General features: G+C 41.8%; 1 protein-coding gene across 1 annotated transcript in view; it reads right to left on the bottom strand.

Moving 5' to 3' along the window:
* AK7 (adenylate kinase 7) overlaps positions 1-12,448 on the bottom strand; it is a 128,128-nt gene that overhangs the window by 41,756 nt on the left and 73,924 nt on the right. Inside the window, exons 9-11 of the mRNA XM_030214377.1 lie at positions 5,670-5,747; positions 4,595-4,744; positions 4,226-4,354 (exon numbers count right to left, since the gene is read on the bottom strand). Of these exons, the coding sequence (XP_030070237.1) occupies positions 4,226-4,354; positions 4,595-4,744; positions 5,670-5,747 (357 nt within the window). The remainder of the gene's footprint in view (positions 1-4,225; positions 4,355-4,594; positions 4,745-5,669; positions 5,748-12,448) is intronic.

Raw genomic sequence — 12,448 nt, forward strand, 5'->3', positions numbered from 1 at the left:
AATCTTCAAGGTTATGAGGTCCTTGATTGGTAGCCAATGTAGTTTCAAGAGGAGGGGTTTGGCGCTGTCTGCTAAATATGTTGGTGTGAGAGTGGAGAATATCTATAATACTTTGCAACTTGGAAATTTTATTTATGTGTCGGAGTAATTTTTTAACCCAATTTAAAAAGCAGAAAATTATGCACATACCAAATTAGATATTTTTGGCATAAAAGAGTATTCAAATGATTTTATTGAACCCGGTGACATTGACAGAAAAATGTATCTTTCTTATCATGACAACAAAGACATACTGGTCAATATTCAACCCACAGCAGTCTGTGTTTTGACTGCCATAGGGAGAATTAGCCCTAGATACACAATGCTGGGCTGTGTCTGGACACTGGCATTGAATATCTGGGGCTAATTTGGAATGTGCTAACTGCCTGCTGGCAAATATTCAGCCAGGACCCACATAAGACACTTATGTGGGTCCCAGTTGAATATCAGTCGGGATCCCCTACAATTCTGATCTCCCCTCCCTCCCTTGCTTCTTCTGGAACATCAACAACCCACCCTTCCAATCTCCTTCCCTCCCTCCCAGTCCTCTTCAGTACATCAACAAACCTTCTCCCAAGCCCCCTTCCCTCCCACACCCTCAAAACGTCAACATATCATCACCCAGGATCTTCCATAGGCCTACCTGCCTGATCCCTGTTGGTCTAGCAGGAAATGGGCAGGAGCAATGCCCACTTGCTTCTGCCTGTTACAGCAGCCCCTTCAAAATGGCTGCCATAACCTCTGCCCATTCTCCTCTAGATCACCAGGAATCAGACTAGTAGGCCTGAAGGGATCCTGGGGGGGAGGGGGTCTGTTGATATTCTAAAGGGGTTGGAAGGGAGGCTGGGTAGATCAGAAGGGGGAGTTTGTTGATATTCTGGGGGATGGGAGGGAGGAAGGAGAGATCAGAAGGGGGACCTGTTGATGTTCCTGGGGGGGGGGGGGGGGGTGGATCAGAACACTTCAGGCCGGTACCCCTGATATTCAGTGCCAGCACCCACCATAGCTAAGCTGGCATATTTAAGACCTCTTTTTGTGCAGTCCTATGTTCTCGCTTATCTGTATGGTACCGGCACTGAAAATTTCTGGTATCCACATAACTGCCAGTGAATCCACAATTCCATCCCTGTAATGCTCTGTGCAGGATGGTTCCAAAATGGTTTAGTTAGTGGCAATGAGGGGCGTAGCCAGACTTCGGCGGGAGGGGGGTCCAGAGCCTGAGGTGAGGGGGCACATTTTAGCCCCCCCCCCCGGTGCTGTGGACCCCCCCCCACCACCACTTTTGACACCCCCCCAGCGCTGGTGCCACTTTTTACCCCCCCCTGGCGCCACCACCCCTTCCCTTTTTGACCCCCCTTCCCGCCACCACCAACCCTCCCTCGCAACCGTTGTCAGGTCTCCGGCGCATTTCTGATCTGGAAGGATTCTTCCATTTCTGTGAGTCCTGCCTGACGACCTGCACATGCAGGAACATGCAGGACTCACAGAAACAGAAGAATCCTTCCAGATCAGAAATGCGCCGGAGACCGGTGCTGAAGAGGACTTCGGCTGGCAGGGGTTGGGGACCCCCGCCAGCAAAGGTACCTGACAGCGGCGGGCGGGGGGGGGGGGGGGGTCGAAAGGGTCATTGGTGCGGGGGCCAGGGCCAAATCTGTGGGGGCCCATGCCCCCGTGGCCCCACGTAGCTACACTCCTGGTGGCAATATTCAGGTGCACTGCCCTGTTACATGATGCTGATTAAGTTAGCTGGCCCCAAGCATTTTAAGTAAGTAGGAGCCTCTCATTGCGGTGAATATCAACCCAATAATCTCTAAGATTTATAGTTTACAAAGTGAAAAGTCATAAAAAAATAACTTTAATTTAGCAAAGAAGAAGGATGTGAGGCATATGCTTAATGAAGATCAATGGGAAAACATTTCAGAAAATGGCAAAGAATTCCTCTAATTCCTCTCTGATTTTGGAAACCAATTATAACATTTTATACAGGATGATGTCTTATGCCACAATTGAATAAAATCTAAATTCCTCAACTCATGTTAGAAGAAATACATTCAAGAACTATGATACATATTGTAAAGAGTATGTAGGACAGGCCCCAAAGGAACCCTGGGATAGGCCAGAATACCCCCGTTATAGGCAGGCACCCCCCAGAAAAAAACTAGAAAAAGAACTACAACTCCCAGCATGCCCCAAGGGAGACCGGGGATAAGAGAAACTATCTGCATTCCCAGGAGTCTCCAGAGGAGGGCCGCAGGGGAAGGAATAAGGCTGATTCTCCAACCTGGTGGAAGAGGTGGTGGAACAGGTGGGTGGAGAAAGAAGAGCCACCAAAGAGCTTTAATGAAGGAAAGGGTGAGCAGCTGGGAGAAGGGCGGGGCGAGGAGAATATGGATTGGGCTCCTGAGGAGAGAGAGGGGGAGAGTGAGCCTTGCCCTATGGAGTTGACTGAACCGGAGAACACCCTGGAAGAGCCGATGGACTTTTCAGCTCTGGCTCAGCGAAAGCCAAGAAGGGTCAAGCGGGAGGAGATCAGTAGAGTGTGACTGACCAAGAGGGTGGGACCCTAGGCTTTGAGCCCGCGCAAAGCCATTACTGTGTTTGAAAGCTTGGCTAAAATTGAACTGTGTTTTGAAAGCCTAGCTGGACTGAGCTGTGTTTAAAGCTTGGCTAAAATTGAACAGTGTTTTTTTTGAAAGCCTAGCTGGACTGAGCTGTATTTGGAGCTTGGCTAAAAGTGAACTGTGGTTTTTGAAAACCTGGCTAAACTAAGCTGTGTTTTGAAAGCTTGGCTAGAACTGAACTGTGTTTTGAAAGCCTGGCTAAACTGAGCTGTATTTTGAAGCTTGGATAAAATTGAACTGGGTTTGGAAACCAGGGTGGAAAGTGAGCCCTGGGTTTGTTTTTTTCTTTTTTCTGCTACTCTCCAGGAGACCGGGAGAGATCCTTATTTTTGTTTCTTTTGAAAAAGGGGAGCCATACAGGAGTGTGTTTTTTTGGTTTGTTGTTTGCAACCCTGGGAGAAAGGAGGATCCACTTTACAATATACAAGGACACTGTCCCAAGATTTATTCATTTTAAAGAGAAATTCAAATAACATCAAGAATTAATAGCAATGCCATGAAACCTTGAGACCTTCACACATGAATTGGAGACCTCCAACTGGACCTAACCTCACTAAATAGGTCTCTCACTTCCTGGTAATTGTATGGTACTGATTTAAATATAAGGGAAAGCAGCCAGATCCCTGTAATGTCAGTGACTAGTAAGTTCATATTGGGAAACTATTTACAATGAACAAATGGCAATTTATGTTCTTGGTATCCCAGTAGATACAACTTGGATGCTTTTTCTTTTCTTGGAGAGTTCAGACTCTGCTGTTTGTGGATTTTCAGACACTATACATATACTATCATGCTGAAAATCCTTCTAACTAGCCCAATAGTATCCCTATAGTGAAAGGGCAGGGGGGAGAGTAGAGAGCGGGGTTGTGAAATTATCCAGGTAATGGTGATATTCAGCTGCTATCCAAACAAGCTATAAAATGTAGTTTAGGCAGTCAGGGGGTCTTTGACTAAAGCTTAGCTTGAGTTATCTGCAGCAGGGCCCTGCTGCAGATAACTCAAGCTAAGCTTTGGTAAAAGACCCCCTCAGTGCATTCCATGTATATTCGGCACCATGGATTAGTGGCACTGAATATTCGTATTAATTTTTAAACACTGGCATTGCTGTTTAAATTAATCGAGTGGGCACTACTGCTGAAAACTGGCCCATTAATTCTCTGCAAGGAGTGAAAGTATGAATAAACGTGAGAACAACTCTGGAAATCTACTAAATTATTCGTAAGGTACAATGGTATCAAGGTACAATGGTATTAGAAGCTGTGGAATTCAATAACTTTATAATATTTTTTTCCATATTACTACTTTAAAAAGTACTGACTGTATGGTAAGCATAGTCATATTTTTTTAATTTTTCTCCTTCTGTATGCTGTTGAAAAAAATATAGAAAACATGTAAAGAAAAACAGACTATTGTTAGTTTATGTTACATACTGGTACAGCACAAAATGAAAATTCACTGTAATATGAATTGTTGTTTTGCTACTGCCTAGCAGAAACCTTTTCTTATTCTAAAAATTCTGAAAAATCTATTTCAAAATGGCTGAGAATATTCTTTTACAAACTTACCAGCTTAGCTATTGCTTCTGTGATTACTTTTTTGATCTCGACATGATGCAGCTTGTAATGCTTGCAAAGTTTTGCAGAAACCGTAGTTTTTCCCACTGCTGGAGGTCCAAGAATACAAATTTTGATTGGCTGAAACAAATTAAGGACAATGATTGTGATATTTCCACTGATCCACATTATGTGATTCTTCTGGTAATTATGCACATGCTTTATTTTATTAATCATGCTTTCTTCAATTTTTTTTATTTTTGCAATGTCTACCTGCAGGCCTTAGATTCAGAATATTATTATTATTATTTTTCTGGTTAACTGATATTTTCAGAAAACCTTAAGGCTAATCCAAAACAATTTTTAAGAATGATAGATTACCAGTAATCCTCGACTTTGCTTGTATTCTTTGATAACAACAGCAATATTCTCCACAAGTCCTGACTGAGCAGTCCATTTAATGTTAAAGTTCTCTTTTAAGAACACAGCTTCCATTTTCAGATTCACAAACAGATGTTCAATATCTGCTTGCTGTAAAACCAAAAGTAGTATTAGCTCAACCAAAGAAAATTATTTTTTACTTTAGTAATGTTGTTAAATAATGAGTACAGTCACAAAAAAGAGGGAATACAGCATACAAAAGCAACCAACCAAACAAACAAACAAACAAAGCAAACACTGGGCCTTCAGGATTGAGAAAAATGTAGTCCTTTATTTATAATGAAGACCCGACACGGTCTGTGTTTCGGTGTACAAACGCCTGCATCAGGGGTCTAACGTAAAAATACATAAGTAAAAAATATATATAATACAATGGTGCAGGACCAACATCAAAATAATATTTAAATTAAAATGCATATGCATTTTAATTTTTAGATATTATTTTGATGTTGGTCCTGCACCATTGTATTATATATATTTTTTACTAATATATTTTTATGTATTTTTACGTTAGACCCCTGATGCAGGCGTTTGTACGCCGAAACACGGACCGTGTCGGGTCTTCATTATAAATAAATGACTACATTTTTCTCAATCCTGAAGGCCCAGTGTTTGCTTTGTTTGTTTGTTAAATAATGAGTGCAATTATTGCAAGGTTAACGAGTGAGCCCTTACCACCTCCTAAACAGATGACAGTATGGCTCAGGCAGTAATTAGCCATGTGCTAATTTTAATATTAGTGCATGGTCATTTACTGCCCCATTTTAAAAAAGGCCTTTTTGCCACCGAAGTAAAAAGTGGTCCAGCATGTGCCAATTTCATGTGCCAAAACTAGCGCAGGCCTTTTTACCATGCCTTACTAAAAGAGTTCTTTAGTAAGGTCACTGTCTCCCATCACCTCATAAACTACACTTATGGTGTACAAAAAAAGAATATTGATGGGGTCAGAAATACTATCATTAATGAACAGCATCACTTCTATGTTTTAGACCATTTTCATTCTTACTTTACTAACCGTAAATTCTTTTGAGAGGAACACATTCTCTTTTGGAACCTTCTCAATTTTTCCTGGTCCCAAATGGCTACTGATGCACTGTTTGGGAATAAAATTAAATGTTACTTTATGGCACCTGGCTCATTATAGAAAATGTTTGAATTAGTACATTCACAATTTCACAGTAAACAGGTGTGCAAGAAATGGGTGCTTTATTAATCAACTGTTATTTTAAAAACTTTCAGTGAATGATTTTTGATTCTACTACTACTTATCAGTTCTATAGCACTACAAGGCATATGCAGCGCTGTACACCATACACAAAAAAAGACAGTACCTGTTCAAAGAGCTTAAAATCTAGATAAGACAGGTAAACAGACAGAACAATAAGGTAAGGGAATAAAGAGATGAGGATAAAAGGACAGGGCAAGTGAGTAGTAGTTAGGAGTCAAAAGCAGTGGGTAAAGAGGTGGGCTTTAAGTTTGGACTTGAAAACGGCCAAAGACGGGGCTAGACGTACAGGCTCGGGTAGTCTATTCCAGGCGTGAGGTGCAGCAAGATAAAAGGAACGGAGTCTGGAATTAGCAGTAGAGAAGGGGACAGATAAGAGAGATTTATCTACAGAACAGAGTACCCAAGGGGGGGGGGGCGTAGGGAGAGACAAGAGTGGAGAGGTATTGGGGAGCGGCAGAGTGAATGTACTTATAGGTCAATAAGAGAAGTTTGAATTGAATGTGGAAATGGATAGGGAGCCAGTGAAGTGAATGCACTCATTTGGTCTGGTAGAAAACCCTGCCATAATGCACCCTGGCAGATTTCCCCTTGCATTATATTTCTAGTTGGGGTGTTGTAAATAAACCAAAATAATTGTGTAACACTACATGTTGCGCCATAGAGTTAAGTAAATATAGTTTATGATGAGAGATATCCAATTTCTGTAAATTCATATCTATAATGTCCAATGCTGTCTGCTGGGGGATCACCTTATATAGTGATCTCACATCCATGGTGACTAATGTAATTTGCAAATCATCTATATTGATGTCACCGAGCAGGGACAATAAGTGCGCCATATCTTTAACATACAATGGAATAGATTTGAGCAACGGCTGTAAATGAAAGTCCAAAAATTGCGATAACGGCTCATGTAGCAAGCCACTACTACCCACTATGGGCCGAGCAGGCGGATTATGTAAACACTTGTGGATTTTAGGGACAAATCTAATAGCTGGTATATTCGGGAACTGAATTGACAGATACCTGGCCTCACGTATAGAGAACACCCTCAGCAGGTGCTTGCTCTATTAAGACTTTAATACGTTCCTGATATGATGGTGTAGGATCTCCATCCAGCTTAACATAAAATGTTCTGTCATCCAACTGTCTGTGAGCCTCTTGTCTATATGTCTCCATATCTTGAACAACCACGGCTCCCCCTTTATCAGCCTGGAGTATAATAATCGTAGGATCCTCCTGCAGTTCCTGTATTGCTTTCTTTTGAGCCTTCGAGAGATTCTGACAAAAACGATGAGATGTACGTTCTATTCTATCTAAATCATTCAGAACCATTCTCTGAAACGTCTCAATAATGGGATCCGAAGGACCCGGAGGCATTCAGGTGGAAGGAATGCGATACTTAGAGAGGAAGGAAGGGGTATCCGATGCAGCAGGTGTAGTTTGAACCGAAGTTTCTCCAAAATATGCTTTAAGTTTTAATTTTCTAAAAAAGCGGTACAAAAACTGGCGAGTAGTAAATTCATCATATCTATTAAAGGGAACAAAAGATAAACCCAATTGTAGGACTTGAACTTGGCTAGCAGTGAGTACTTTAGATGACAAATTGTAAATCAGTCTTTGACCAGTCATTGTGCCCGGCGATTCCTGCCTGATCTGGTCTGGGGCTGTGTCTGATCCTCCAGAGGGGTGACACCCTCTAAAAAAGGTTGATGGATCATTGTGTCGGTATCATGTTGCCTAGATCAATTGGCGGGGTGGGCCGGAATGTCCTCACCTGATGAATCACTGGACGTGTTGGTAAAACCCACTCCTTTCATTCACCTATACCTACACGACGGTCTACTGGTGTTCATCCAGGGGTAAACATACCCCCTTGTATAGTCCATCTCATCCCTCTTGAATTTGCCCACCTTCTGCGCTCTCACCTCTTGGCGATATTTATCGATGATTTTATAATGTTGGGCCAACTGCGTGTCAAACAGTCTCCGTTCCATAGAAGCACGCATGCCCTCTATTGATTCCTCTAGTTCTTTCTTCTGTAAGAGTAATTGTTTCTCTAGCTTGTCTATCGTCAAAGGCATGAGATCCAAAGAACATATCGATATAATAGCATTCCACTGAGTGACAAACTCCTTGTCCTCCATAAATCTGGGTTCCTTATTCCATCTTAGACCCTGCGGGATACGCTGTCTATGGCAATATTCAATTAGGGTCTTGGTATGAAACTCAGTCCTAATCACTAATTTATTTATTCTGAGGATATCATTCCAGTCCACACCAGTTTCTATACCATCAGTAAAGAGTCTCTCACCACTCATCAATTGTTGCATACGGTCCTCCAGAAGACCTGACTTGCTGTTCCAGCCAGTAGCCATACTATCCCCTCTTTATTATCCTAAACACAATTAATCTGGGGACCTATAAGATTCCAGGTTTCTCAAAAAATCGAATTACTAAAGCTAAATAGAAACCTATTATTGCTCATGATAGTGACAAAAAACCCCTATATGCTTAGTGTCAAACAATATAGCTATATAACTATATTAGATATATTTAAACAGTGCTCAGAACTGGGTGTGTGGGTGAAGCTAAAAACCAGCTTTATATGCACAACACCACTTCCTGCATCATCGCACTGTCAGCACTCCCTTCCTACCTTAATTGCAAGCAAAGTCCAATGATATAAGTGATTATTAATTATTTTGGTAGGAAAAACGACTGTTTGTACTTAGCTTGGGCTGGCTGGGAGCAGTACACAGTGGAATGCGCTGGATACTATATTAGGGTACCAAGTGATATAGTATTACATTTTCTTCGTTTTTTATCCTTTTTTTTCCATGCAGTATCAAAACTTTTCACGCTCTCTTTTCTTCTCTTTCACGCTCTCAACATGTAGTCACATGTTTCGCCAAGCAGGCGTCGTCAGGAGAACAGAATCTACAACAGAAGTCACACATGACTACAGCTATATTGTTCAATGCTATTATACTTGAAAAATAAATATATCAAACTTGAAGAGTTAACTTACTCAATCAAAAAGACCGCCGGATGGAAAAGTCAGCAGTCCCGACACAGATCAGCTAGACGCTGGAGCATGCGCTGTATGTATCTTATATACAATAGGTCCACTACAAATGAGTGACCGTCCACCAGTCTATAGCCTTGTTAAGTCCTCTGGGATATGTAGTCTGCTAGAATGGGGAAGCACATCCTGCAAGCCAGTGCAGAGAGTTCATCATGCAAAATATTTTTGTGTGATCACGGACTGCACTCCTGAACAACTGTCAGTTACACTCCGCATTGTTTATTGTAAACTGTTGGTGTATCAGTTTTTGAGCATTTTACTCGATTCCTTGCTGTGGAAGCTACTACTGGTGAGGTACTATGCGATACTATTTTGGCCCATCTCCAGAGCTTAAAAATGAATGTTAATGACTGCAGAGCTATAACAATGCAAGTAATATGAAAAGCAAAAGACAAGGTATACAAAGAAAGCTCTGTTCATCCCCTGTAGCAGCCACAACTTGAATTTGGTCATTCTAGATGCTGCAAAATCGTCATTTCTGCCTGTCTTTTCTTGGAGTGCTTTAGCATGTTTTGGGGCTTTTTTTTCAGTTCATCCACTCAACGCTGGTCTGTACTTAAAGAGCATGTTACCCAGCTTACAGTCAAACCTCTGTCAGATACTTGTTGGGAGTCTCATACTGAGAGTGTAGAGGTGCTTCAATATCACCTAAAGGAAGTACACTCTGCCCTTGAAGCACTGGTAGACCATGCAGTTCAGAAAAGAGATTGTATGACAGCCTCAGCGGCAAAGAGCCTTGCACGAGAGATCTTTTCAGGGCATTTTTTGATTTGTATGGTTGTGTGGTATGATGTGTTGTTTCATATTAATCGCACAAGTTAAACTCCTTCAGACCCCACTTTTGGAATGGATGTTCTTAAAAATGAAACACAAGCTGTATTAACATTTCTGGAAAATTTTGAGGCAAAATGGATTTGCCTCTGCACAGGATCTCTCAGAAGAGACAAGGATTGAACTCACATATCCCAAAAAGTGAAGCCAAAAGAGGAAATGTATGTTTTTATGAAGGTAGGTATGAAGGCTGGTGGTGACATTAGTGCAGAGGAGATTTTTTTTTCCCGCTGATTGATGCAGCACTTACTAATCTGAATGAGAGGTTCTTTCAGCTGGAGTTTTTTATGGTTTGTTTGGCTTTTATTTTCTCCACCAAGGAGATGGAGAAGACTATAAGGGCAAACACATTAAAAGAATGTTGCAAACATTTGGCTGAAGAAATGGGTGATATTGATGCAGAAGACTTAAATGTTGAAATATGCTTAGCTGTAAACGTCTTGCCAGCTGAGGTTATATAATTCACCTCTAGAGATGTTAAACTATATCTATGCTGAAAAGTTATTGAATCTATACCCAAACTTAAGCACTGCGTTATGGCTGCTCTTGATTGTACCTGTAACCTTGGCCTCAGGAGAGAGAAAAGATTCTCAAGTTTAAAGTTACTGAAGAACTACTGACGTTCAACAATGTTACAAGATTGTCTGAATGGTCTGGCTGAGATCTCAATTAAGCAAGAATCTGCAAAAATAAGGAAGGCCCACTTTACCTCTAAATGATTTTGTTAACATTTCTGATGTTAGTAACATAGTAAATGATGACAGATAAAGACCTGAATAGTCCATTCAGTCTGCCCAACAAGATAAACTCATTTTACATGGTATGTGATACTTTATATGTATATCCAAGTTTGATTTGTCCTTGCCATTCTCAGGGTACTAAAAGTTCTGAAGCTAACATCGAAGCCCCTTAAATTTACACTCCAGCTCATCCATATCCATTCAGTTACAATCAGGGCTTGGACCGTAGAAGTCTACCCAGTACTGGTTTTGCTTCCCAATTACCGGTGTTGCCACCCAATGTCTGCTAAGATTCCGGAGATCCATTCCTTCTAAACAGGATTCCTTTGTGTTTATCCCATGCATGTTTGAATTCCATTACCATTTTAATCTCCACCATATGTGGGAGCGGGAGGGCATTCCACGTTAACTATATCCCTTTCCGTGAAAAAATACTTCCTGATGTTACTCCTGAATCTGCCCCCCTTCAACCTCAATTCACGTCCTCTAGTTCTACCACTTTCCCGTCTCCCGAAAAGGTTTGTCTGCGGACTAATACCTGTATCATGTCACCCCTGTTTCTCCTTTTCTCCAAGGTATACATGTTCAGGTCAGCAAGTCTCTCCTTGTATGGTTTGCAACGCAAATCCCATACCATATTTGTAGCTTTTCTTTGCACCACTTCCAGTCTTTTTACATCTTTAGCAAGATATGGCCTCCAAAGCTGAACATAATACTCCAAGTGGGGCCTCACTAATGACTTGTAAAGGGGCATCGACACCTCCTTTCTTCTGCTGGTTATACCCCTCTCTATGCAGCCTAGCATCCTTCTGGACACAGCTGTCGCCTTATCACATTGTTTCTTCACCTTCATATCCTCTGACACCAACACCCCAAGGTCTCTCTCCTGAGTCGAGCTTACAAATCTCTCCCCTCCTATCCGTTATCTCTCTTTTGGGTTTCTGCATCCCAAATGCATCACTCTGCATTTGCATTACATTTTAACTGCCAGACCCTCAACCATTCATCTAACTTTTGGAGAACCCTTCTCATTGTTTCTACTCCCTCCAGGGTATCCACTCTATTGGCTGTCTTTGTGTCATCCACAAAAAGGCAAACCTTTCCTTCCAACCCTTCAGCAATATCTCTCACAAATATATTAAACAGAATAGGCCCCAGCACCAACCCATGAGGTACTCCACTGCTCACCTTCCTTTCCTCCGAGCGGATTCCATTTACCACCACCCTCTGCCACCTGTCGGTCAACCAGTTTCCTATCCAGTTCACTACTTTTGGTCCTAAATTCAGCCCTTTCAGCTTATTCACGAGTCTTCTGTGGGGGACCGTATCAAAAGCTTTGCTGAGACCCAAGTAGATTACATCTAGCAAATGTCCTTCATCCAGTTCTTTGGTCACCCAGTCAAAGAAGTCAATAAGATTCGATTGGCAGGATTTTCCTTTGGTAAAGTCATGTTGCCTTGGGTCTTGTACCCTGTTGGCTTCTAGAAAGTTAACTATCCTTTCTTTCAGCAGCGACTCCATTATTTTCCTACCACCGATGTGAGACTTACCAGTTTGTAGTTTCCCACTTCTTCCCTGTCTCCACTTTTGTGAAGAGGGACCACATCCGCTTGTCTCCAATCTGGCGGAACCTCTCCCGTCTCTAAAGATCTATTAAATAAATCTTTAAGCGGTCCTGCGAGGACCGCTCTGAGCTCCCTCAGTATCCTGGGATGTATCCCTTCCGGCCCCATAGCTTTGTCCACCTTCAGATTCTCCAGTCATTTATAAACTCTTTCTTCCATAAATGGCACAATATCCACTCCATTCCCAGATATTCCCTCAGCAGGGAATATCTGGGAATGTTTTATACTGTTGAAGAAATCTGTTCTGATTTTTCTACTTACAGAATAAAGGTTTTTTAAAGT

The sequence above is a fragment of the Microcaecilia unicolor genome, chromosome 9 (assembly GCF_901765095.1).
Source record: "Microcaecilia unicolor chromosome 9, aMicUni1.1, whole genome shotgun sequence".
In the NCBI taxonomy this organism is placed as follows: Eukaryota; Metazoa; Chordata; class Amphibia; order Gymnophiona; family Siphonopidae; genus Microcaecilia; species Microcaecilia unicolor.